This window comes from Salmo trutta, chromosome 25 (genome assembly GCF_901001165.1).
Source record: "Salmo trutta chromosome 25, fSalTru1.1, whole genome shotgun sequence".
In the NCBI taxonomy this organism is placed as follows: domain Eukaryota; kingdom Metazoa; phylum Chordata; class Actinopteri; order Salmoniformes; family Salmonidae; genus Salmo; species Salmo trutta.
Window position 1 is genome coordinate 9985353 of NC_042981.1, and position 25714 is coordinate 10011066.

At 42.8% G+C, this 25714-nt stretch overlaps 2 protein-coding genes across 2 annotated transcripts; one reads left to right on the forward strand and one right to left on the reverse strand.

The window, feature by feature from the left end:
• Positions 1 to 651: 651 nt before the first annotated feature.
• On the reverse strand, positions 652 to 6797 carry cenpo (centromere protein O). The gene is made up of 6 exons (XM_029712834.1): positions 6546 to 6797; positions 6258 to 6418; positions 5178 to 5340; positions 4773 to 5044; positions 4330 to 4492; positions 652 to 934 (listed from the first exon to the last, which is right to left on the reverse strand). Exons 1-6 carry the CDS (start codon positions 6562 to 6564, stop codon positions 825 to 827), a joined length of 888 nt encoding a protein of 295 aa, XP_029568694.1. The 5' UTR covers positions 6565 to 6797; the 3' UTR covers positions 652 to 824.
• Positions 6798 to 10034: 3237 nt separating this feature from the next.
• Positions 10035 to 25702, forward strand: slc5a6b (solute carrier family 5 member 6). Its single transcript, XM_029712839.1, has 17 exons — positions 10035 to 10396; positions 11153 to 11302; positions 13016 to 13490; positions 13702 to 13767; positions 13851 to 13902; positions 14280 to 14347; positions 20728 to 20882; positions 21029 to 21169; positions 21378 to 21507; positions 21771 to 21859; positions 22006 to 22118; positions 23089 to 23159; positions 23260 to 23346; positions 23555 to 23748; positions 23952 to 24058; positions 24193 to 24314; positions 24903 to 25702. Exons 3-17 carry the CDS (start codon positions 13080 to 13082, stop codon positions 25044 to 25046), a joined length of 1950 nt encoding a protein of 649 aa, XP_029568699.1. The 5' UTR covers positions 10035 to 10396; positions 11153 to 11302; positions 13016 to 13079; the 3' UTR covers positions 25047 to 25702.
• Positions 25703 to 25714: the final 12 nt, after the last annotated feature.

Consider the following 25714-nt stretch of genomic DNA (forward strand, 5'->3'; position numbering starts at 1 on the left):
AAATGGGTACTTTAATAAAAAAGTAACAAAAATATATACATGTGCAAACAATGTTGAATAAGTGAAAGGGAATAGCAAGTACATTAACTCTTACATGAACTCAATAAGATATACACTGAGTGTACAAAACATTAAGAACACCTGCTCTTTCCACGACATAGACTGACCAGGTGAATCCAGGTAAAAGCTATGATCTCTTGTTTGATGTCACTTGTTAAGTCCACATCAATCAGTGTAGATGAAGGGGAGGAGACAGGTTAAAGAAGGATGTTTAAGCTTTGAGACAGTTGAGACATGGATTGTGTATGTGTGCCATTTAGAGGGTGAATGGGCAAGACAAAATATTTAAGCGCCTTTGAACGGGGTATGGTAGTAGGTGCCAGGTGCACCAGTCCACCACCCAAAGTAGATCCAGCCAAATTGACAACTGTGGAAAGCACTGGAGTCAACATGTTCTGGGGGCAAAAGGGGGTGTGCAACTCAATATTACTTCCTAATGTTTGGTATACTCATAACAGACAACTACTAGATAGTACATTTACATTTTAGTCATTTAGCAGACGCTCTTTTCCAGAGCGACTTACAGTAGTGAATGCATACATTTTCTTTATTTTATTTTTTTGTACTGGCCCCCCGTGGGAATCGAACCCACAACCCTGGTGTTGCACACACCATGCTGGCGTTGCAAACACCATGCTCTACCAACTGAGCCACAGGGAAGACTGACAATGAAATGAGTATAAAAAGATACGTTAAATAAATGAAATACATTGACATAAACAATTATTCAGTCATGAGCGTATTTACAGCATACTGTGATCAGATTAAGCGATACTGCCATTCTTCTTCATGGTCACCAAGGCTGTGTGTAATGGAGTCCCCAGGAGTAGGGCTTGGTTCTTCTTCCATTGTGGAGAACTCACCAGCGCAGTGTCTATACACACACACACACACACACACACACACGTTTGGGGTCACTTAGAAATGTCCTTGTTTTTGAAAGAAAAGCAACAACAAAAAATTGTCCATTTAAAATAACATCAAATTGATCAGAAATACAGTGTAGACATTGTAAATGTTGTAAATGTCTATTGTAGCTGGAAACTGCTGATTTTTTATGGAATATCTACATAGGTGTAGAGGCCCATTATCAGCAACCATCACTCCTGTATTCCAATGGCACGTTGTGATGGCTAATCCAAGTTTACCATTTTAAAAGGCTAATTGATCATTAGAAAACCCTTTTGCAATTATTTTAGCACAGCTGAAAACTGTTGTCCTGATTAAAGAAGCAATAAAACTGGCCTTATTTAGACTAGTTGAATATCTGGAGCATCAGCATTTGTGGGTTCGATTACAGGCTTAAAATGGCCAGAAACAAATACCTTTCTTCAGAAACTCGTCAGACTATTCTTGTTCTAAGAAATGATGGCTATTCCATGTGAAAAATTGCCCAGAAACTGAAGATCTCGTACAACGCTGTGTACTACTCCCTTCACAGAACAGCGCAAACTGGCTTTAACCAGAATAGAAAGAGTGGGAGGCCCCGGTGCACAACTGAGCAAGAGGACAAGTACATTAGTGTCTAGTTTGAGAAACAGACACCTTCATGAGCCCTTAACTAGCAGCTTCATTAAATAGTTCCCGCAAAACACCAGTCTCAACGTCAACAATGAAGAGGTGACTCTGGGATGCTGGCCTTCTAGGTAGAGTTCCTCTGTCCAATGTGTGTTCTTTTGCCCATCTTAATCTTTTATTTTTATTGGCCAATCTGAGATATAGCTTTTTCTTTGCAACTCTGCCTAGAAGGCCAGCATCCCTCTTTACTGTTGACATTGAGACTGGTGTTTTGCGGGTACTATTTAATGAAGCTGCCAGTTGAGGACTTGTGAGGAGTCTGTTTCTCAAACTAGACACTAATGTACTTGTCCTCTTGCTCAGTTGTGCAAGAGGGCCTCCCACTACTCCTTTCTATTCTGGTTAGAGCCAGTTTGCGCAGGAAGTTAAAGCTTGGTCAGAAATGGGTCTTCCAAATGGACAATGACCCCAAGCATACTTCCAAAGTTGTGGCAAAATGGTTTAAGGACAACAAAGTCAAGGTATTGGAGTGGCCATCACAAAGTCCTGACCTCAATCCAAAAGAAAACGTGTGGGAGCAAGGAGGCCTACAAACCTGACTCAGTTACACCAGCTCTGTCAAGAGGATTAGGCCAAAATTCACCCAATTTATTGTGGGAAGCTTGTGGAAGGCTACCCAAAACATTTGACCCAAATTAAACAATTTAAAGGCAATGCTACCAAATACTAATTGAGTATATGTAACATTCTGACCCACTGGGAATGTGATGAAAGAAATAAAAGCTGAAATAAATCATTCTCTCTTCTATTATTCTGACATTTCACATAAAAATAAAGTGGTGATCCTAACTGACCCAAGACAGGGAATTTTTACTAGGATTAAATGTCAGGAATTGTGAAAAACTGAGTTGAAATGTATTTGGCTAAGGTGTATGTAAACTTCCGACTTAAACTGTATATAACACACACACACACACACACACACACACACACACACACACACACCTCGACTTTTTCCACATTTTGGTGTTACAGCCTGCGTTTAAAATTGATTAAATGGAGAAGTTTTGTTACTAGCCTACACCCAATATCAAAGTGAAATGATGTTTTTCAGAATGTTTACAAATTATTTAAAAATGAAAAGCTGAAATGTCAATAAGTATTCAACCCCTTTGTTATGGCAAACTTAAATAAATTCAGGAGGAAAAAATGTGCTTAAAAAGTCACATAATATGTTGCCTGGACTACCTCATCTTTGTACCCCCACACATACAAATAATTGTAAGGTCCCTCAGTCGAGCAGTGAATGTCAAAACACAGATTTAACCACAAAGACCATTGAGGTTTTCCAATGCCTCACAAAGAAGGGCACCTATTGGTAGATTAGTAAAAAAAAATGTAAAAGCTGAAATTGAATATCCATTTGAGCATGGTGAAGTTATTAATTACACTTTAGATGGTATATCAATACATATAGTCACTACAAAGATACAGGCGTCCTTCCTAACTCAGTTGCCGGAGAGGAAGGAAACCGCTCAGGGATTTCACCATGAGGCCAATGGTGACTTTAAAACAGTTTGAGTTTAATGGCTGTGATAGGAGAAAACTGAGGATGGATCAACATTGTAGTTACTCCACAATACCAACCTAATTGAAAGAAAGGAAAAGAAGGATCCTGTACAGAATACAAATATTTCAAGACATGCATCCTGTTCGCAACAAGGCACTAAACTAATACTGCAAAATAATTGGCAAAGCAATTAACCTTTTGTCCTGAATATAAAGTGTTATGTTTGGGGCAAATCCAGCACGGAGCCAGAGCCTGCCTGAGAACTGATAGCAGATGGACACCTGCCCACTTTGCAGCCGAGGCTGGGAGACTTGGTGTGCTGAGAGTACAACTCTCCATATTTTCAAGCATAGTGGTGGCTGGATCATGTTATGGGTATGCTTGTAATCGTTAAGGACTGGGGAGTCTTTCAGGATAAAAAAAAAAAAACGTAATGGAGCTAATTACAGGCTAAATCCTAGAGGAAAACCTGGTTCAGTCTGCTTTCCACCAGACACTGGGAAATGAATTCACCTTTCAGCAGGACAATAACAAAACACAAGGCCAAATCTACACGGGAGTTGCTTGTCATGAAGATAGTGAATGTTCCTGAGTGGCCGAGTTACAGTTTTGACTTAAATCTACTTGAAAAGACCTGAAAAGGTTGTCTAACAATGATCAACAACCAATATGACAGAGCTTGAAGAATAATGGACAACTTTGTCATTATGGGGTATAGTGGGTATAGTGGGTATATGGGTATAGTGGGTATAGTGGGTATATGGGTATAGTGGGTATAGTGGGTATAGTGGGTATAGTGGGTATAGTGGGTATATGGGTGAGATTTTTTTAAATCCATTTAATTTCGAATTCAGGCTAGAACAGAACAAAATGTAGAATAAGTCAAGGGGTATGAATACTTTCTGAAGGCGCTGTATATATATTTTTTACATCCTTTAAAACAGCCATAGATTAGAAAACATAAGTATTGCTCGGTACGCTCCGGTACGCTCAAAGGTTAATATTATCGACACTCCGGTCATTTCAAGGTTAAAGATGCACTATGCAGAAATGGCTCTGCCATTTCCTGGTTGCAAAAATTCTAAATACATTTTGCAGCTTTAATATGATCAACGCTCTGGTACACTCATTTACACTGAAAGGTTCATATTATGTATCCAGTTGGTGTTTATGAGTTGTACCTTCAGACTCTATGTTAACCCGGGTGGGCAGGCGTTGTGTGTGGTCAGCATACTGCAGTGTACACAGTGTAGCCTCGGCCTTCTCTCCTGGTATAGTGAACATCAGCACCAGTATAGTGCAGAGAGCATTACTTTCCGCCACCCGAACAGAGCTATGGATCTCCTGGAAGCAGACAGAGAACAGGGCAGAAGACTGGTCTAGGCATTTTGTCTATAGTAGGAGCCTTCAGAGCAAACATAACGTAGTCATCTAACATACTGTGTACAGCTATCACAACAAAGGTTTCTGGTACTATGTTCTTACACCTCTATTTACTTTGAGCAGACAATAACAGTGTATTTTTAGATCTGCATAAGATGCACAATATATGAAAATGGATTAATATTCAATTTCAGATATCAATGTGAATGGCTGGTACCCTGGTACACTAATAAGCTGGTACCTTGGTGAGGTGTAGCTGCTGCTTGCGGCCAGCGTAGGCATTGAGATACTGGCTGAGGGTGTCCAGGAAGTCCCTGATGTCTGTCTGCATGTTGCCCTGCGTAACAAGCCTCTCCAAGGGGATGAACGGAGGGATGTTATGCCGGCAGATCCTCAGATTAGATCCCAGATCCATCTCCAGGTTATATGTCTCAAGGTAGACGCCTTCGTATGCAGTGGCCAACGAGACACACACTCCTTTACCTTTACGAGTCTGGAGGACATCATACCCACCTGAGAAAGACGACGAAGGGGAAAGAGGCGTGGATGGATGGTTGGTGATATTGTCTAAAGAGTTGCTATACGACAGACAGACAGACAGACAGACAGACACATCATTGATCATATTTGGGTTATAAGTAACTACCTATAAGATGGTGAGCATGAAGCAGGTCCTTCAGTTGTGTGTGTCTGGCCATCATCAGCAGAAGTTGTGAGTTATCTGAGCCATCTTCCAGGTCATCAACATCCTCATTCCTCTCATATGGAACATCTGTTCGGTCCAGTAGAGTTCTCATCTTCTGGAGAGACTAGAAAGGAATACGACCACACAATGACTTCTCAGATTCACTGAACTACTGTAAGCTCTGAGCAGCAGCCTACGACCATACAATGACTTCTCAGATACACTGAATTACTGTAAGCTCTGAGCAGCAGCCTACGACCACACAATGACTTCTCAGATTCACTGAACTACTGTAAGCTCTGAGCAGCAGCCTACGACCATACAATGACTTCTCAGATTCACTGAACTACTGTAAGCTCTGAGCAGCAGCCTACGACCATACAATGACTTCTCAGATACACTGAACTACTGTAAGCTCTGAGCAGCAGCCTACGACCACACAATGACTTCTCAGATTCACTGAACTACTGTAAGCTCTGAGCAGCAGCCTACGACCACACAATGACTTCTCAGATACACTGAACTACTGTAAGCTCTGAGCAGCAGCCTACGACCATACAATGACTTCTCAGATACACTGAACTACTGTAAGCTCTGAGCAGCAGCCTACGACCATACAATGACTTCTCAGATACACTGAACTACTGTAAGCTCTGAGCAGCAGCCTACGACCACACAATGACTTCTCAGATACACTGAACTACTGTAAGCTCTGAGCAGCAGCCTACGACCACACGACTTCTCAGATACACTGAACTACTGTAAGCTCTGAGCAGCAGCCTACGACCATACAATGACTTCTCAGATACACTGAACTACTGTAAGCTCTGAGCAGCAGCCTACGACCATACAATGACTTCTCAGATACACCTGCAACCTGTGTTAACTGTTTGATACTATTTAAAACCAAGGAATGTACATTTGTAAACATTCTATAACAACACCTCCACTTATTAGTAAGCATCCATTTATTCTGATAATAAATTATAGCTACTGCCAGGTAATGTGACATTAGTATAAGTGATGATCTAGCTAGTTTACCGTATTTGCCTTTATTTCAACTTTTAACTGGTCTCTTTTGCTGAGGAGTGCCTGTAGGGTTGCATTCAGCTCTTCCTCTCGACCTCTCTGTCGAAGTTCCTGCTGCTTCAATTCAAAGTTGTTCGCCTCCATTTCCAACATGTTCAAGTGCCCCAAAACACCTGGGGATATAAAATGATAATAAACCAGCATGGTAAATTACACACATTTAAGACCAATCTACTCAAACATGACATTTGTACAAACTCTTGGTAATGCAAAAACAGTTAAAACGTTATTTGACGCTACCTTTTCTCGCTTCTTCCATTGTGTCCTCCGTGTGAGCTAGCTAGCTAACTTGCTAGTGTAGTTTTGAAAGTTGTCAGCAAAGATTGAACAATGTTTGAAACGCGTAAGTGAATGCCAAAATAAAACTAATGACGCGTGCATGGAGTTATTAAGTAAATTAGAGATCTCTAGTAACTCTTAATAACATATGCACATTAGGTCACTTCAATTTGGCGGCTTGATTTCCAACCCGGAAGAAAATCAAAACAAACTGTCGGTCTGTCTTTTTTCCTTCCTTTCTTTTTCTTTCTTTTTTCCTTCTTCTTTTGTGTCCGGGGTAGGCCATCATTGTAAATAAGAATTTGTTTTAAACTGACTTACCTAGTTAAATAAAAGGTTAAATAAAAATACAGTTAACAAAATATCAACACATGCTCCACTGTTTCCTCCACTAAACACACAGACCTGTTTCATGTCTTCTTATCATCCACAATGTCCACCCAAACTATACTTTACTCCACACAATTTCTTCTCCCATACTCCCAAACTCTTCCTTTACTGACCGGTGCAAGCGATAAAATCATCTAGTATATATATAAATCTTTGGTTGACAGTCATCCTCCATGTGGGTAAGAGGAATCATGGAACAGAACAGGAATATTGGGACAGGAACACAGAAAGGTGGGTTTCTGAGGAGGAATGGAGGTGGAAAAAGAGGAAGAGGAGGTTGAAGAGAATGACGAAAGGAGAGGTTGGATTTCAATCTGAGGAAGATGACCATAAACATGGAGATGGGGTGTCGAAGAAGATTCGTCTTGAGTGCAAATAGAGTGAGCTGTGCAGCTGACCGAGTTCTGGAGGTGAAATGGAAGGGAATGAGGGCGAGTTATGTGAGGTGGAAGGTGTGGTGAAGAGTTCAGAACCAGAGCCTGGCGTCAATGGACATGATAAAAAAGAATCTGGACCAGTAGGAGTGAAATTTTTCCCGGAGAAGGTGGACTCTTGCCTTTTGACAGATCTATTTGTGGTTTCAGGGTGGGTGAGAAAAGGAGTTGGGTGCAGTTGAATCAGTGAAGGTAACCTGTAACGTTTGTGGACTTGTGATGTTTTTGGGGGTTTCTTCTGATCAGAGGGAGCAGGCACTCGGTGAGTCAGAGTCTCCACCAGACAAAGTCATGTTAGGATACATCAGTTATCCTGTTAGAGCCTTTTGTGCTGAATCCACTGCTCTGTTTCAGGTGCAACATTTATGGTCATGTCATAGCAGTTTGTAGGAAGGAGATCCCAAGATGTGGGAAGTGTGCACGAGGGCATGGGATAGAAGATTGTGTAGTTTTGGTGGATAAAGTTGTGTGTGTCTACTGTAGGGATTTCCATGTTGCTGTGAGTAGTAGATCTGTGCCAGCACAGAGGGATAGGCCGACGAGTGATTCATGCTTCGTAAGGTTGGCTTCTTAGCGTTCATAGCAATGGTTATCAACTGTACCACAGAAATGGAATGTAGTAAATCACAGAAAATACACTGCTCAAAAAAATAAAGGGAACACTAAAATAACACATCCTAGATCTGAATAAATGAAATAATCTTATTAAATACTTTTATCTTAACATAGTTGAATGTGCTGACAACAAAATCACACAAAAATAATCAATGGAAATCCAATTTATCAACCCATGGAGGTCTGGATTTGGAGTCACACTCAAAATGAAAGTGGAAAACCACACTACAGGCTGATCCAACTTTGATGTAATGTCCTTAAAACAAGTCAAAATGAGGCTAAGTAGTGTGTGTGGCCTCCACGTGCCTGTATGACCTCCCTACAATGCCTGGACATGCTCCTGATGAGGTGGCGGATGGTCTCCTGAGGGATCTCCTCCCAGACCTGGACTAAAGCATCCGCCAACTCCTGGACAGTCTGTGGTGCAACGTGGCGTTGGTGGATGGAGCAAGACATGATGTCCCAGATGTGCTCAATTGGATTCAGGTCTGGGGAATGGGCGGGCCAGTCCATAGCATCAATGCCTTCCTCTTGCAGCAACTGCTGACACACTCCAGCCACATGAGGTCTAGCATTGTCTTGCATTAGGAGGAACCCAGGGCCAACCGCACCAGCATATGGTCTCACAAGGGGTCTGAGGATCTCATCTCTGTACCTAATGGCAGTCAGGCTACCTCTGGCGAGCACATGGAGGGCTGTGCGGCCCCCCAAAGAAATGCCACCCCACACCATGACTGACCCACCTCCAAACCGGTCATGCTGGAGGATGTTGCAGGCAGCAGAACGTTCTCCACGGCGTCTCCAGACTCTGTCACGTCTGTCACATGTGCTCAGTGTGAACCTGCTTTCATCTGTGAAGAGCACAGGGCGCCAGTGGCGAATTTGCCAATCTTGGTGTTCTCTGGCAAATGCCAAACGTCCTGCACGGTGTTGGGCTGTAAGCACAACCCCCACCTGTGGACGTCGGGCCCTCATACCACCCTCATGGAGTCTGTTTCTGACCGTTTGAGCAGACACATGCACATTTGTGGCCTGCTGGAGGTCATTTTGCAGGGCTCTTGCAGTGCTCCTCCTGCTCCTCCTTGCACAAAGGCGGAGGTAGCGGTCCTGCTGCTGGGTTGTTGCCCTCCTACGGCCTCCTCCACGTCTCCTGATGTACTGGCCTGTCTCCTGGTAGCGCTTCCATGCTCTGGACACTACGCTGACAGACACAGCAAACCTTCTTGCCACAGCTCGCATTGATGTGCCATCCTGGATGAGCTGCACTACCTGAGCCACTTCTGTGGGTTGTAGACTCCGTCTCATGCTACCACTAGAGTGAAAGCACCGCCAGCATTCAAAAGTGACCAAAACATCAGCCAGGAAGCATAGGAACTGAGAAGTGGTCTGTGGTTACCACCTGCAGAACCACTCCTTTATTGGGGGTGTCTTGCTAATTGCCTATAATTTCCACCTGTTGTCTATTCCATTTGCACAACAGCATGTGAAATTTATTGTCAATCAGTGTTGCTTCCTAAGTGGACAGTTTGATTTCACAGAAGTGTGATTGACTTGGAGTTACATTGTGTTGTTTAAGTGTTCCCTTTATTTTTTTGAGCAGTATAGATGTTGTGGTGGCAGCTGCAGAGAAGTATTTGGGCATATGAGATCGGAGTCAGAAGAGTTACAGTGTGTGTTGAGGGGTAGTTCCCCTCCTCCCAGGCCGTTGGCATGGTGCAGGAACAGATTGGGTCAATGTAGTGAAATGGGGTAGTGAGTTTTTTCATGAATGTAAGTGGCAGCTGCAAAGAAGTACCTGGGTGTATGAGATTTTGCTGCAGAAGATTTATGAGATGTTTTGAGATTTGGTATTGTTTTTTAAATGGTGACATATAGATGTAGCGTTGGTTTGTGATGCAGTTTTCATATTTTCCCCCCTTTTTCTTTTTTTGTATCACAAATGTAACGTGATTGAAACACACACTGCCGTACAGTAGGTGGCGGCAGGCACAAACGAAATGTGCGAACGTCATGGTACCGAGAAGAAGAAGAAGTCATCCTCTTGTGTAGTTTTTCCAGATAATCGTCTTTATTAGCTATAGCTTTACAAACATAGCTTGAGTATCAGAAGCTTGAGACAGGCTTTTGATTTCCGCTGATCACTTATGTGGCAATTATCGTCAGATTCAGAGATGATGCCTGGTCTTAAGCAAACCACGTTTTGAGCGCATAACTAAATTAAGCAATCATTGTCGCCATGGATGATGCAAGACAGACAAATAAAAGTGCTGGATTGGAAGTTGGACTACTCTGCACCACACCGTTGCCAAGTAAAGACACAGATAATAAGTGTTGGATTGGAAGTGGAACTACTCTGCACCACACCTTATCCGGGTAAGGGTGTACAGTCAGTGGGTCTATGTCTAATTTGAGCTAAAACCAACTTAATTATCATTTGTTTTATTAAAAAGACAGCAAAAGGTATGGAATTTGTCATTACTGTGACTATTTCATATTTCTAGGTAACAAAAGGGACAGTTGTGCATGTTGTCCTATTGTAAGCGTGAGGCTATATATGTTTGGATTTTACCAAACTGGTATGCAGGGTAAAGTTCACAGAGGTTGTGCTGTGCTCAGCATGTTATCAGACTATCTCTTATCCTGTTACTGCAGTGGGCTAAATCAGGGCCACACAGTGTTTCTTGGTAGTCTCAAACAAAAATATACAACTCACACACATGGTTATGAGCGTAAAAAAAGAAGACACCTGTACCATGTCAGATATAGAGTTTAAATGTATTACATTTTGAGTTTGCATTACAATATTACATTCATATATATCACAGAAGCCTGAATTGTAACAAAACCGTTTGACATAGAAACACCTGATTTTCTGCAGTTAAAAAAAATGTTGATTAATTATGAAAAATATTTATAATATTCCACCAATGAGGCCACTAGGTCTTTTAACTGCAGGAAAGGTCTACTAAGAAGAATGTGTTGTCTATATTTTGATTCATTATTGTTATTTTTAAAGTCGTTTTGACAACATTATCAAAGGTCATTGATGTTTTCTCTGTTGCCCCCTTGTTTTAAACTTGAAGGTCAAATGTATTTTCAGTGGGAGTCATGACATGCACTTTGTCTCAGAATTTCACTCACAGGCACCGAGATATGAAGATGAAAAGGGCGATGCAATGGCAGTAATGGAAAATCACTTCTGAACTCTTATGGGGGCAACTTTGCCTGCTTGTCAAGTTGAGTGTCTTTTCCAGAAGGATGTCTGGACCTGAAAGAGAGGTATGTGAAGCTTCTTGCTTTGATTGTGTGTGTGCTGTATGTCATCTAGATCTATTGTGGCAAACAATAACCTAGTTTATCATACTCCCTCAAGAAAACAGAACATGGTTTGGGTATCTAGGTACAGTTCAAGTTGGAAGTTTACATACACTTAGGTTGGAGTCATTAACTTGTTTTTCAACCACTCCACAAATTTCTTGTTAACAAACTATAGTTTTGGCAAGTCGGTTAGGACATCTACTTTGTGCATGACACAAGTCATTTTTCCAATAATTGTTTACAGACAGATTATTTCACTTATAATTTACTGTATCACAATTCCAGTGGGTCAGAAGTTTACATACACTAAGTTGACTGTGCCTTTAAACAGCTTGGAAAATTCCAGAAAATGATGTCATGGCTTTAGAAGCTTCTGATAGACTAATTTACATCGTTTGAGTCAATTGGAGGTGTACCTGTGGATGTATTTCAAGGCTTACCTTCAAACTGAGTGCATCTTTGCTTGACATCATGGGAAAATAAAAAAAATCAGTCAAGACCTCAGAAAAAAAGTTGTAGACCTCCACAAGTCTGGCTCATCCTTGTGGAGCAATTTTCAAATGCCTCAAAGGTACCACATTCATCTGTACAAACAATAGTACGCAAGTATAAACACCGTGGGACCACACAGCCGTTATACCGCTCAGGAAGGAGACGCGTTCTGTCTCCTAGAGATGAACGTACTTTGGTGCGAAAAGTGCAAATCAATCCCAGAACAACAGCAAAGGACCGTGTGAAGATTCTGGAGGAAACAGGTACAAAAGTATCTATATCCACAGTAAAACGAGTCCTATATCGACATAACTTGAAAGGGCGCTCAGCAAAGAAGAAGCCACTGCACCACAACTGTCATAAAAAAGCCAGACTACGGTTTGCAACTGCACATGGGGACAAAGATCGTACTTTTTGGATAAATGTTCTCTCGTCTGATGAAACAAAAATATAACTGTTTGGCCATAATGACCATCATTATGTTTGGAGGAAAAAGGGGGAGGCTTGCAAGCCGAAGAACACCGTCCCAACCGTGAAGCACGGGGGTGGCAGCATCATGTTGTGGGGGTGCTTTGCTGCAGGAGGGACTGGTGCACTTCACAAAATAGATGACATCATGAGGAAGGAAAATGATGTGCGTATATTGAAGCAATCTCAAGACATCAGTCAGGAATTTAAAGCTTGGTTGCAAATGGGTCTTCCAAATGGACAATGACCCCAAGCATACTTCCAAAGTTGTGGCAAAATGGCTTAAGGACAACAAAGTCAAGGTATTGGAGTGGCCAACTTATTGTGGCCAACTTATTGTGGGAAGCTTGTGGAAGGCTACCCGAAACATTTGGCCCAAGTTAAGCAATTTAAAGGCAATGCTACAAAATACTAATTGAGTGTATGTAAACTTCTGACCCACTGGGAATGTGATGAAAGAAATAAAAGCTGAAATAAATAATTCTCTCTACTATTATTCTGACATTTCACATTCTTAAAATAAGGTGGTGATCCTAACTGACCCAAGACAGGGAATTCTTACTAGGATTAAATGTCAGGAATTGTGAAAAATGGAGTTTAAACGTATTTGACTAAGGTGTATGTAAACTTCCGACTTCAACTGTAGGTAGCTACCAATAAAGGTTTCATTACGAGTTAATCAACAACTTCCCCCCCCCCCATATTTCATTCTAGTGTGTCTGAAGTCTGTTCAAGGCTCTTGGGATCTCCTTGCGGATGGGTGTGGACACCCTTACGGATGAGCCCCTCCACCTCCATCCCATTCAGCCATAGTAACCATATCCTGATTCCTGGCACCAAGATGGATGCTTTGGCACAAATGCACTTCACCACTATCGACTATGTCATATTTGCCCTTTTGTTGGCGTCGTCCATGGGCATAGGGCTGTACTACGCCCTGTCAGGGGGTCGGCAACGCACCACTCAGGAGTTCCTGCTGGCGGACCGGAGCATGAGCTGCCTCCCTGTGTCTCTGTCACTAATCGCTACATTTCAATCAGCGGTGGCTATAGTGGGCGTGCCAGCGGAGATCTATACCCATGGCACTCAGTACTGGTTCATAGGCTGTGCTTACATTCTGGGGCTATTCATTCCAGCACACATTTTCATTCCTGTGTTCTACAGGCTGCGTCTTACCAGCGCTTACCAGGTATGTATTCTAGGCTATTCTCTCTGCAAGCTTAGCTCCAGATGGAGAGAAATGTTTGGAATGAGAATATGTAGGCTAATACCAGTTGAAATGTATAGGCCTAGCTGTTAAACCCTGCTAAGTCGTTTCCATAGTTTTGGTTTCTGTCAGGGAAATAAGTGCTGAAAATACTGCTGTGTATATCACTTAGTGATGGTATTTTTCTTTTCAGTATCTGGAACTGCGGTTCAGCAAACCAGTGCGTATCTGTGGAACAGTTACCTTCATCTTTCAGACGGTAAGGTCCATACCAGATGCAATACAAGGAGAAGATTGTTGAATATCAGTTTTTCCTCTGATGACTACTGCTATCTCTTGCAGGTCATATATATGGCTGTTTGTGTGTACACTCCAGCCCTAGCACTCAATGCAGGTCAGTAACTCAGGCTGTTTGTGTGTACACAGGTCAGTAACTCAGGATTTACAGACAGTGATGAGACTTTATGGGCGGTTTATGGCTGGTTTCCCAGACAAAGATTAAGTAGTACAGGACTAAAAAGCATTCTCGATGGACATTCTCCATTAAAATAGCTTTTAGTCCCGGACTCCTAGGCTTAATCTGTGTCTGGGAAACTGTCCCTACAGGGTCTAACACTCTTGGGGGAAAAAATAAAATAATAATAATGTTTTGTGACTACACCATTTCAGCTCCAGAAATTCTACTGTGTTTTGTGCCGTGAGTATGTTATTTAGCATTATGCAACATGTTGGAGTAAAGGTTGCTTCATTTTGTTTCATGCTTCCCCATAGTTACTGGCTTTGATTTATGGGGAGCCGTGCTGGCCACTGGCCTGGTGTGTACACTGTATACTACTCTGGTAAGTTGTTCATAGTCATTTTCTGAGTTTGTAATGAAGCTGTTATTACACAATGGGGTGAAAAAAATCTGAAAATATTACATCATTAAAAGACTTGAGAGATGCTCAAGTCTTTTAGAGAGACTTGAGAGATGCTAACATTTACCCATGAAAAGCTTTTTGTTTAATGTTGACATTATGAAATGTCATTCCGAAGTAAAATCATTCTTTAAAATGTTTGATATCACATTAGCCATTATTAGCTTGAAGCCTATCTGTGACTCGTTTCAGGAAACTAGACGTATGTCACGCATCACTACTTCACAGGAGAGGCAGTTGAATGTGAACCTTGTTTCTCTACTTTTGGTAGCCTTAACTTCATGTTGGTTCGCAATCATAATATTGACAAAGTTCCAGTGATACTCTGCATTTTCATCGACAGGTTTTCTTGTCACGGTCCTTAATTTATAAGCATAATTTTTCTCCACACAAATATTATATATGGAATTATCGGGACATATTGTATAAAAATAGAATATTGGTTCCAAAATAATATCCTATTGGTGAGCCAACTGGTTAATGCAAAGGGTCTTTTACTTAGTTATAAGGAATTATCGCTTTACAAAATCCCTGTAACACCTAAAGATTTTGCAATTGTTTTAGATGCAATTCCCTCAGGTGTTTCTTCATTATTCAGGAACGTGTCAAGACCTGACCCTCAGAACATACCGACGATTACCCCTGTTGACTCATCAGTAGGAAAGATTTGTTTTTCTTTTGGTCCAACAACAATAGAGCTTTACGAGCCTTGTTTCAACAGGATGTTGGATCTATACCTTATGTCATGCCTTATTGGAATTGTTTTAATGATAATATCTGTTGGGAAAAAGTTAGGATGTTGTCACACACATACCTACTTATTAACAAAATTAAGGAAGTTTCTTTTTTTTTAATTATTCATAAATATTATCCTGCCAACCACGATATGAAGAATAGTATTCATTCTTCATATAGCATTGTATTCATGTAAGGAATCTGTGGCAAGACATCAGTAGATTTATAATTGAACACATTTATGAAGATTTTACACTATTATGGAGAGATGTGCTGCTTGAATTCTTTACTTATGATAGAAATAAGTTGAAACAATCTTATGATGTTCATTTCATCATTCTTTTGGCCAAATGTCATATTCACAAATGTACATTTACAAACAAAACACCACATTTTATTACCATGCAAAAAGAAATTGAACTATATTTTAAGACAATTAAATACTCTGCCAACAAAAAAGCTGTTAGAATTATAAATGTCTGTATGTCCCTTAAGGTCCTTGTGTAATGTGATATTGTACCCCCTAGACCCGCCCCTAGCCCAGCCCCGCCCCTAGCCCAGCCCTAGCCCAGCCCCGCCCCCAGCCCCGCCCCTAGCCCAGCCCCCGCCCCGCCCCAAATAATAATAAGGTTGTTGTTCTTGCACCTAGGGTTGTACATTTTGGGAAATATTCAGAGGTGGAAACTTTCCGTGGGAATTAACGGGAATATATGGGAATTAACGGAAATATATGCTAATTAATATTAATACCATTTAAATGTAGATGTTTTTTTGCCTAGGATATATTTACCATTTCATATGGAGACAGAAACCTAAACCTTTTACCTTATCATAAGTAGACATAATTGCAAACGATTATATTGTTTCAATAGAAATAAAAAAAACAATTTAGTTACGAATTGAACTTTAATTAAATTAGTTGATTCTTAACATGGGATGATTTCACTGAACAACAAAAGAAAGGGAATATTGAATGATCCCCAATGATCCATCGCATCTCCCAAAAACGTTTTCAACATACATCTGTAAATTATGTAAACTAAAGCTTTGGTTGTCTTCCTCTCAGGCTTCCATGTCTTCTCCATGGACCTCCACCAATGTCCACCTCTTGAACATCAGACTCTGAGGCCTCATCTTCACTGTCACTTTCCAACCTTGTTGAGGATGGCTTGTCGTCAGGCTCAAAAAGCCTCAAATTTGCTCGGATGGCCACCAATTTTCCAAGCCTTGTATTGGTCAGCCTGTTGCATGCTTTGGTGTGTGTGTTCCCAAACAAAGACCAGTTGCACTCTGAGGCGGCTGATGTTGGTGGGATTTGGAGGATGATGGAGGAAACAGGGGAAAGAGCCTCCACAAAGTCCCTTCCACCAGGTGGCTGATGAGAAATGTTGGCACGACTGCCATATTGCATCTCCATCCCAAAGCCCTTGCTTGGAAGTGTACTTCACCAGACTGCCAAGAACCTTGCCCTCATCCAGGCCAAGGTGCCGAGACACGGTAGTGATGACACCATAGGCCTTGTTGATCTCTGCACCAGACAGGAAGCTCTTACCAGCATACTTGGGGTCCAACATGTACGCTTCGGCGTGTATGAGCTTCAGGCAGAAGTCTTCACGCTTTTTGATGTATTTCAGAACTGCAGTTTCCTCTGCTTGGAGCAACAGTGAAGTGGGCAGGGCAGTACGGATTTCTTCTCTTACATCTGCAAGCAGAGTCTGAACATCAGACAGGATGGCATTGTCTCCCTCAATCCGTACAATGGCTACTGCTATAGGTTTCAGGCTGCTTACCACTCTCTCCCAAAATTCATCATCCAGGAGGATCCTCTTGATGGGGCTGTCCATATCGGCAGACTGTGATATGGCCTTTTCTTGGAGAGACTCCTTCCACTCCAGGAGACTGTCAAACATGATGACAACACCACACCAACGGGTGTTGCTGGGCAGCTTCAATGTGGTGCTCTTATTCTTCTCACTTTGCTTGGTGAGGTAAATTGCTGCTATAATTTGATGACCCCTCACATCCCTAACCATTTCCTTGGCTCTCTTGTAGAGTGTATCCATTGTTGTCAGTGCCATGATGTCCTTGAGGAGCAGATTCAATGCATGAGCAGCACAGCCAATGGGTGTGATGTGAGGGTAGGACTCCTCCACGTTAGACCAAGCAGCCTTCATGTTCACAGCATTGTCTGTCACCAGTGCAAATACCTTCTGTGGTCCAAGGTCATAGATGACTACCTTCTGCTCATCTGCAATGTAGAGACGGGTGTGTCTGTTGTCCCTTGTGTCTGTGCTCTTGTTGAATACTGGTTGAGGGGTGAAGATGTTGTAGTTAATTATTCCTTGCCCACGAACATTCGACCACCCATCAGAGATGCTTGCAATACAGTCTGCTTTCTCTATGATTTGCTTGACCTTCACTTGAACTCTGTTGAACTCTGCATCCAGCAATTGAGTACATAAAGCATGTCTGGTTGGAGGGGTGTATGTTGGGCGAAGAACATTCAGAAATCTCTTCCAATACACATTGCCTGTGAGCATCAGAGGTGAACCAGTTGCATACACAGCTCGAGCAAGACATTCATCAGTATTTCTCTGACTACGTTCCTCCATTGAGTAAAAAAACCTGTCTGATTCCAGGAAGACCATGAGCCGTTGCTATCGATAAGGTGTCTGATTCATCATTTTCACCTCGAATAGAAGTAGAGGGACTTTTGTCAGAGGTTGCTTGTGAGCGCTGAGGGAAATTTAGGAACTTGGCCAGATGATTCTGCATCTTTGTTGCATTCTTCACATGATTTGGCACAGTATTTGCAAATGTACACAGCTTTTCCTTCTATATTAGCTGCAGTGAAATGTCTCCACACATCAGATGGTGCCCGTGGCATTTTCTTGTAAAGATTAAAAAATAGCAAGCTAAAACCCACATGGTTGCAAAAACGAACTAGCAGAAATTGTTAACAAGTTAGAAATTATTTAAACACACTTTGCTGTTGGCTACTATTTACTAGTTAACAAAAAATCATGTTTGTCATATATGATATATTCAACCCACCCAGTATTGTAATCAAAACGTACCAGAAAGCATGTAGTCCTTGGCTCAGACAGTGTAGTAGTGTGGGCTCAATAGCATCTCATTAGCGTGCAAGATCTTGAGAATCACCTATACATGTGATGGAAGAATGCACTGTGCATGCAGAGGGTTGTAATTCCGTTGAATTGGGGATCGTTTAACCAAAATATGCCACAAGACCTTATGTGTATCCCACAAAAAAGGTTCACTGTTATAAGCTAACTTTTTTGATGAACTTAAGCAAAATTCACAAAATTCCCGGGCTTAACTTCCATTTGAAAATTTCCCGGAAAGTTTCCGACCGTTTGCAACCCTACTTGTACCACACTGCCAGTTCTCTGACCTCCTCCCTATAGGCTGTCTCATCGTTGTTGATGATCAGGCCTACCACTGTTGTGTCATCAGCAAACTTAATGATGGTGTTGGAGTCGTGCTTGGCCACGCAGTCATGGGTGAACAGGGAGTACAGGAGTGGACAGGAGTGGACCCCTGAGGGACCCCAGTGTTGAAGATCAGTGTAGCAGATGTGTTGTTGCCTACCCTTACAACCTGGGGGCGGCCTGTCAGGAAGTCCAGGATCCAGTTGCAGAGGAAGGTGTTAAGTCCCAGGGTCAGCTTAGTGATGAGCTTTGTGGGCACTATGGTGTTGAACGCTGAGCTGTAGTCAATGAACAGCATTCTCACATAGGTGTTCCTTTCGTCCAGGTGGGAAAGGGCAGTGTTGAGTGCAATAGAGATTGCGTCATCTGTGGCTCTGTTGGGGCGGTATGTGAATTGGAGTGGGTCTAGGGTTTCCGGCATGATGGTGTTGATGTGAGCCATGACCAGCCTTTCAAAGCACGGTAATCATTTAGGCAAGTTACATTCACTTTCTTGGGCACCTGAAACATGTTGGTATTCCAGACTCAGACAGGGAGAGGTTGAAAATGTCAGTGAAGACACTTACCAGTTGGTCCGCGCATGCTTTGAGTACCGTAAATTCCGGACTATAAGCCGCAACTTTTTTCCCAGGCTCTGAACCTCGCGGCTTAAACAATGACGCGGCTAATATATAGATTTTTCCCGCTTTCAATTTTTTTCCCCCAAAAAACACATTCTGTGACGTGCTCAGTTTTTTGGAGGCATGAAGCTTTCATTAGACCAATGAAATTGCTGAACGGGTTACGTCAAACAACTTTTTTGTTTACTGTTTTGATTAAATCGAGCGCTCTCAAACTTCCCATCCTGATTAGGGTAGTCATTTTGTCACCCTCATCATGGCAAAGACACGGAGAAATGCATATGATGCAGCTTTCAAGTTGAAGGCGATTGATCTGGCTGTTGGAAACGGAAATAGAGCTGCTGCATGGGAGCTTGGTCTTAATGAGTCAATGATATGACGTTGGAAACAGCAGCGTGAGGAATTGACTCAGTGCAAAAAGACAACTAAAGCTTACTGCAAATTTTGTATTTTTTGTTACAAGCCGTGTTTTGTTAAAGCCTATTTATTTTTGTTACAAGCCGTGTTTCGTTAAAGCCTGTGTAAAGTTAATTTGTTTCAATGTACCGGTAGGCACCTGCGGCTTATAGACATGTGCGGCTTATTTATGTTCAAAATAATATATTTTTTTAAATTCAGTGGGTGCGGCTTATATTCAGGTGCGCTTAATAGTCCGGAAGTTACGGTACACTTCCTGGTAATCCGTCTAGCCCCGCGGCTTTGTGAATGTTGACCTGTTTAAAGGTCTTGCTCACATCGGCTATGGAGAGCGTGATCACACAGTCGTCCGGTACAACTGGTGCTCTCATGCATGCTTCAGTGTTGCTTGCCTCGAAGCGAGCATAAAAGGCATTTCGCTTGTCTGGTACACTCGCGTCACTGGGCAGCTCGCAGCTGGGTTTCTCTTTGTAGTTCGTAATATTTTTCAGCCCTACCACATCCAACGAGCGTCAGAGCCAGTGTAGTAGGATTCAATATTTGTCCTGTATTGACGCTTTGCCTGTTTGATGGTTCGTCTGAGGGTATAGCGAGATTTCTTATAAACTGACAACTCTCTGAGTTTACCAACACCCAGAGCGCACTCTGGCACTCCAGATTAAATTTACGAACACACCCGTAGTATATATCAGCTATTAGTCTTGAAATCTTTGGTTGTTTAGTACATGGCCTCACATGTGAATCCTTAAAGAGATGGGTGGGGCTGAGGCTTTAGAGGGTGTGAACGATGCAGAATGGGTGCAGGCAAAGAGCTCTCCAGTAGGTTTACCAAAACATTCAAGGGACATTTTCTCAAAAGTGAGGTTACAAGTTTATCAACTTTCAAAGCAGAATTACTTTCCCATTGTTCCCTAACTGTAGTGTATGATATACCATTTTCTATTTCAGACTCTCAACTTTTATCCAATGTAAAAATCCCAATTTCAATTTTTGCAACATAAGACCGATTCCAGCCGGTCGGTCACATTCGATAATAGGCTCTGTGATTGGGTCTCTGTGTTGTGCCTGGTCCTGACAGGGAGGCCTGAAGGCAGTGATCTGGACAGATGTCTTCCAGACCATAGTGATGTTTGCTGGCCAGCTAGCGGTCATCGTGGTGGGGGTCCAGCAGACTGGGGGGGTGGCAGAGGTCTGGAGGAAGGTCTCAGAGGGGAACCGCATCTCCGGCATAGAGTGAGTGGACTGGTCACTATATTCACGTATTCAAGCGATGACTGGCAACCTAGTTTAAACTTGGGTTTTGAGGACATCTTAAATCCCATGTTCCAGTTCTAATATTACAGTTAGATGTTCCCCCTCTTGACATGTCTGTTCTCCAGCCTGAACCCTGACCCTACGGTGGAGTACACGTTCTGGACCTTGGGGGTGGGGGGGGTCTTCCTGATGTTGTCTCTGTACGGAGTCAACCAGGCCCAGGTCCAGAGATACCTCAGCGCCAAGACCGAGAGGGACGCCGTCATGTAAGACCACAGAGATACATCAGTTAGAGATTGAGAGACAGATAAGGTTCATGTATTGTGTTCTATAACTTGTTATTATACTATTACCATGTTATTAGCACTTTATTTTAAGCATGCAAGTTACTTTACAGTTCTGCTCAAACAAAATGTGTTAGAATAAGTGTTATTTTCCTTCTCTGGTGGATTGTGATTCCTGTGTTTTCTGCAGGTCTTGCTACATGGTGTTTCCCTCTCTACAGTTAGCTCTAGCTCTGAGCTGTGTCATGGGGCTTGTCATGTTTGCACGCTACTGTGGGGAGGACCATTTCCACAATCTAGGTGTCTTATCAAAAAATGAGGTTAGTAGGAGTGTATGTGTGTGTGTGTTAGTTATTATTGTAATCTGGAGTGCATCATTACAGTATTATAGTTTGTGGATGAAGTAATATGCCACTTAGCAGTCAGCAGCAGATGCTTTTATCCAAATTGACCTGCAGTACAGTGAGTGCATACCTTTGTATTATGTATATGATCCCCAGTGGGAATTGAACCAACAACCCTGGTGTTGCTATTGCCATAATCTAATCGACAGTACACCAACCAGTATGTGCTTTCTTCACAGATGGTGTTGTACTTTGTGATGGACATGCTGCAGGGTCTACCTGGCCTGTCTGGACTGTTTATCTCCTGCCTGTTTAGTGCAGCTCTCAGGTATATCAATATTTCTTATACCCTTTTTCCAACAGATGTGACAAAAGGCTTTACAGTAACCCAGCCTAGACCTCCAGAACAAGCAGAAGCACAGTATCAGAGGGGTGGTTTGGTGTTGTGACTGAGTTTCATGTCTGTCTCCACAGCACCATCTCATCAGCCTTTAACTCTCTGGCCACAGTGACCATGGAGGATCTGATCAAACCACACTGCCCCTCCATGACAGAGGCCAGGGCCACCCTGCTCTCCAAGGGACTGGGTACGTTGAGATATCCTGGGCCCAGTCCATAGCCCCTACCCTCTAGGTCCATAGCCCCTACCCTCTAGGGCCATAGCCCCTACCCTCTAGGTCCATAGCCCCTACCCTCTAGGTCCATAGCCCCTACCCTCTAGGGCCATAGCCCCTACCCTCTAGGTCCATAGCCCCTACCCTCTAGGTCCATAGCCCCTACCCTCTAGGTTCATAGCCCCTACCCTCTAGGTTCATAGCCCCTACCCTCTAGGTTCATAGCCCTTACCCTCTTGGTCCTACCCTCTATCCTCTACATCCTATCCCCTATCCTCTAGGTCCTACCCTCTAGCCCCTCCCCTCTAGGTCCTACTCTCTACCCCCCTCCCCTCCCCCTACCCTCTAGGTTCATAGCCCTTACCCTCTAGGTCCTACTCTCTAGCCCCTACCCTCTAGGTCCTACTCTCTAGCCCCTAACCTACCCTCTAGGTCCATAGCCCCTACCCTCTAGGTCCATAGCCCCTACCCTCTAGGTCCATAGCCCCTACCTTCTAGGTCCATAGCCCCTACCCTCTAGGTCCATAGCCCCTACCCTCTAGGTCCATAGCCCCTACCCTCTAGGTCCATAGCCCCTACCCTCTAGGTCCATAGCCCCTACCCTCTAGGTCCATAGCCCCTACCTTCTAGGTCCATAGCTCATACCCTCTAGGTCCTAGGCACTTCATGTCGATCAGATCAAGTGCCTAGGGGGTAGTGGTTGTGTAGATCCGATTAAGTGGATGGGGAGTAGGGGCCAGAGGTTGAGTAGATCAGATCCAGTCTCGGGGTTAGGTCCTAGGAGTTGTTTCTGAACGGGCCCTGCTTACTGTTGAGTGCATCTTTTAACTTATTTATAAGTTCTACATCATGCGTTTCTCACTTTACCTGTGAGAGCATGCTTCCTAACAGGATACAGCACTCATCTCATTCTAAAGAGTAACGTGTTCTGTTTCTGATCCAGCATGTTCATATGGACTGCTGTGTCTGGCCATGGCCTATCTCACCCACTTGATGAGTGATTCCGTTTTGCAGGTAAGCACACAAATGCATCTGCCTCGTCCCTTTGCGGATTTAATTGTCAAATGGTTCAAATTAAAATATTCTGACATGTTTGTGTTTATTTCAATTCAAGACTGCTTTCAAAATATTTGGAATGGTTGGTGGTCCTCTTCTGGGCGTCTTCTCTCTCGGGTTGTTCTTTCCTTGGGCTAACTCTACCGTAAGTACTGATGTGTTAATGTCATCCCTGCGGGAATCAAACCTAGTGTCACGCTCTTACCAACTGAACCACACAGGACCCAGTAGAATGCATTACTTTGCCTCTGCTTTTGTTTTGCTAGGCCGGGTTACGGTAAAACCACTTAGTGAATGCTGCTGGTGTAAAAAAGGCTTAATAAATCCATTTGATTGATGTACTGTTTCTCCAGGGTGCCCTGGTAGGGTTGTGGTCAGGCCTGGCGATGGCCTTCTGGGTGGGCATCGGGAGCATCGTAACCAGTACCTCTGGGGGTCTTGCTGCTGTGTCTCAGTTCAACTGTACTGCTGTACAACTCTCAGGGAACATCACCACAGACATGGGGACAGCACTCATCAGTACTGCAATGCCCACCGCTACACACAGGTATGGAACAAAGATCAACAGAACCAATACCGTAACTATTAATCCATCGTAACGGAAATTTGTATTTTTGCGGTCTGTTCGTATTTAATTCCCAAACTCCCCGGAGACCAATCAGAAAGTATTTGACTTAGTTTACTCATAGATGCAAATTTGTGAATACAATTAGTGATTTTTATAATAACGGTCTTTCAATTTTTCTTTAGCCGACCAATGGGTCTGCAGAGGTTCTACTCCTTGTCCTTCATGTGGTACAGTGCTCTCAACTCCTTCACTGTGGTGATCACAGGGTTGGTTGTTAGCTTTCTCACAGGTACAGATTCATTAACATTTGTCATTAAGCAGTCCAGAGCAAAACATGCATTCAGATCGCTCAAACTTCCACAGATTATCCTACAGGAAGAAGTGAAGTTAATCTAATTGGTTGGCTTTTATCTTTAATTTAAGGACCAATGAAAGCGGAGGAGGTGACCCCAGGCACTTTGTATCCCCTGTTGGGCAACATGCTGTTCTTCGTACCAGATAAACTCAAACAGAAGCTGTGCTGCGTCACCCCACTGGGGCATGGGGTAAGACAACAGAGCACAGGGGCTCAGCACACTCACAGTTCAGGATTGGATTCGTTAGTGCAAACCATAGCAAAACGTAGAAATGTAGAAAAATCTCCCTGTGGCTCAGTTGGTAGAGCATGGTGTTTGCAATGCCAGGGTTGTGGGTTCGATTCCCACGGGGGGCCAGTACAAAAAAAAAAATAATAATAATAATAAAATGCATGAAATGAAATGTATGCATTCACTACTGTAAGTCGCTCTGGATAAGAGCGTCTGCTAAATGACTAAAATGTAAAATGTAGAATAAGGAATCAGTTCCATCCAGGACATTTCTGTCGGCAACGTTCCACAATGTTTTCTTCCTGAGCTGATGTATTCCTATAACACACCACTAAAGGGGGCCCTGTCCACATACTCAGGATGGATTTCAATCATTGATTGCAGATATTAAGATTCCCACAATGCACTTTCAGGAAGTGTGTAAAGCAGCTAATAAAACCCACCTTCTTCAATGATTGAACTCTTATATTATGGCTAGCAACACTGTCTGTGAGGGTCATTTTAACAAAGCTATGTGCTATCGTATCAAGGTTTTTTTGTGTGTAGCCAACCATCCAGGAATGTCCACCTCAACACGAGAGAAATGGTCAGGCCGTCTACACCGAGGAGGGCTTGGTAGAAGAGGAGGAGAGGCAAAGCTGTCTTCTTACCTCCCACACACCTGTTGTGGAACATGAGACAGCTCTGTGACGGACAGACTCTTCCACTACCACGTTATATCATGGTCCTCTGGGTAATGTATCATGCCAGTGTTTTTCACAGAGGTTCTGTTCTGAGAGGAGAAGTGTTGTTGGGAGGTATTGCTCCAGATTAAGCAAGGCACTACTATGGCTGACCCTGTAAAACAACACATATCACTGCACCTATCCGGTGTATAAATATAAAATATTTTTCTGTAATCCAAATGACTGTGGATTAAAAATGCACTGATACTGTACATGTCTAGTGTGCATGACGCCTGAACAAGACCAAAGAAACCTACAGTATTACTGAAATCAACGATAAACCCAAGGCCATGTTAATGTATACTTCCGGAGACAATCAAATTTGAATGGACCATTTGTTTTGCTGCAAGGTATAAAACGAAGACATATCAAGGGGCATAACTCCTGAGGAAACACAGAGAACTACTTACTGCTGGTTATTGCTGTGCGCCAGTCAATGAGAAAATATCTTTCTGTTATTTGTGGAGCTGAGTACTTGTTCTTTCAATAATGTGTTCCAGTGGGCGACTTTGTCATGTTGGCCTGGTGTGTCTAAGTAGGTATGGCAACAAAATATGTTCAAACGATACTTGAGACATTTTCATTGTTTTTCGAAAATGAGAAAATAAACATTTTTCATAGTATTTCAGGTTT

Coding starts and splice junctions, on each gene's coding strand:
- cenpo (XM_029712834.1), bottom strand. Junction 5,341..6,257: donor TTGAAATAAAGGCAAATACG/GTAAACTAGCTA, acceptor ATTCCTTTCTAG/TCTCTCCAGAAGATGAGAAC. Junction 5,045..5,177: donor TCATGCTCACCATCTTATAG/GTAGTTACTTAT, acceptor CGTCTTTCTCAG/GTGGGTATGATGTCCTCCAG.
- slc5a6b (XM_029712839.1), top strand. CDS start 13,080: ATGAGCCCCTCCACCTCCATCCCATTCAGCCATAGTAACCATATCCTG. Junction 21,860..22,005: donor CTGTTTAGTGCAGCTCTCAG/GTATATCAATAT, acceptor CTGTCTCCACAG/CACCATCTCATCAGCCTTTA. Junction 24,315..24,902: donor TCACCCCACTGGGGCATGGG/GTAAGACAACAG, acceptor TTTTGTGTGTAG/CCAACCATCCAGGAATGTCC.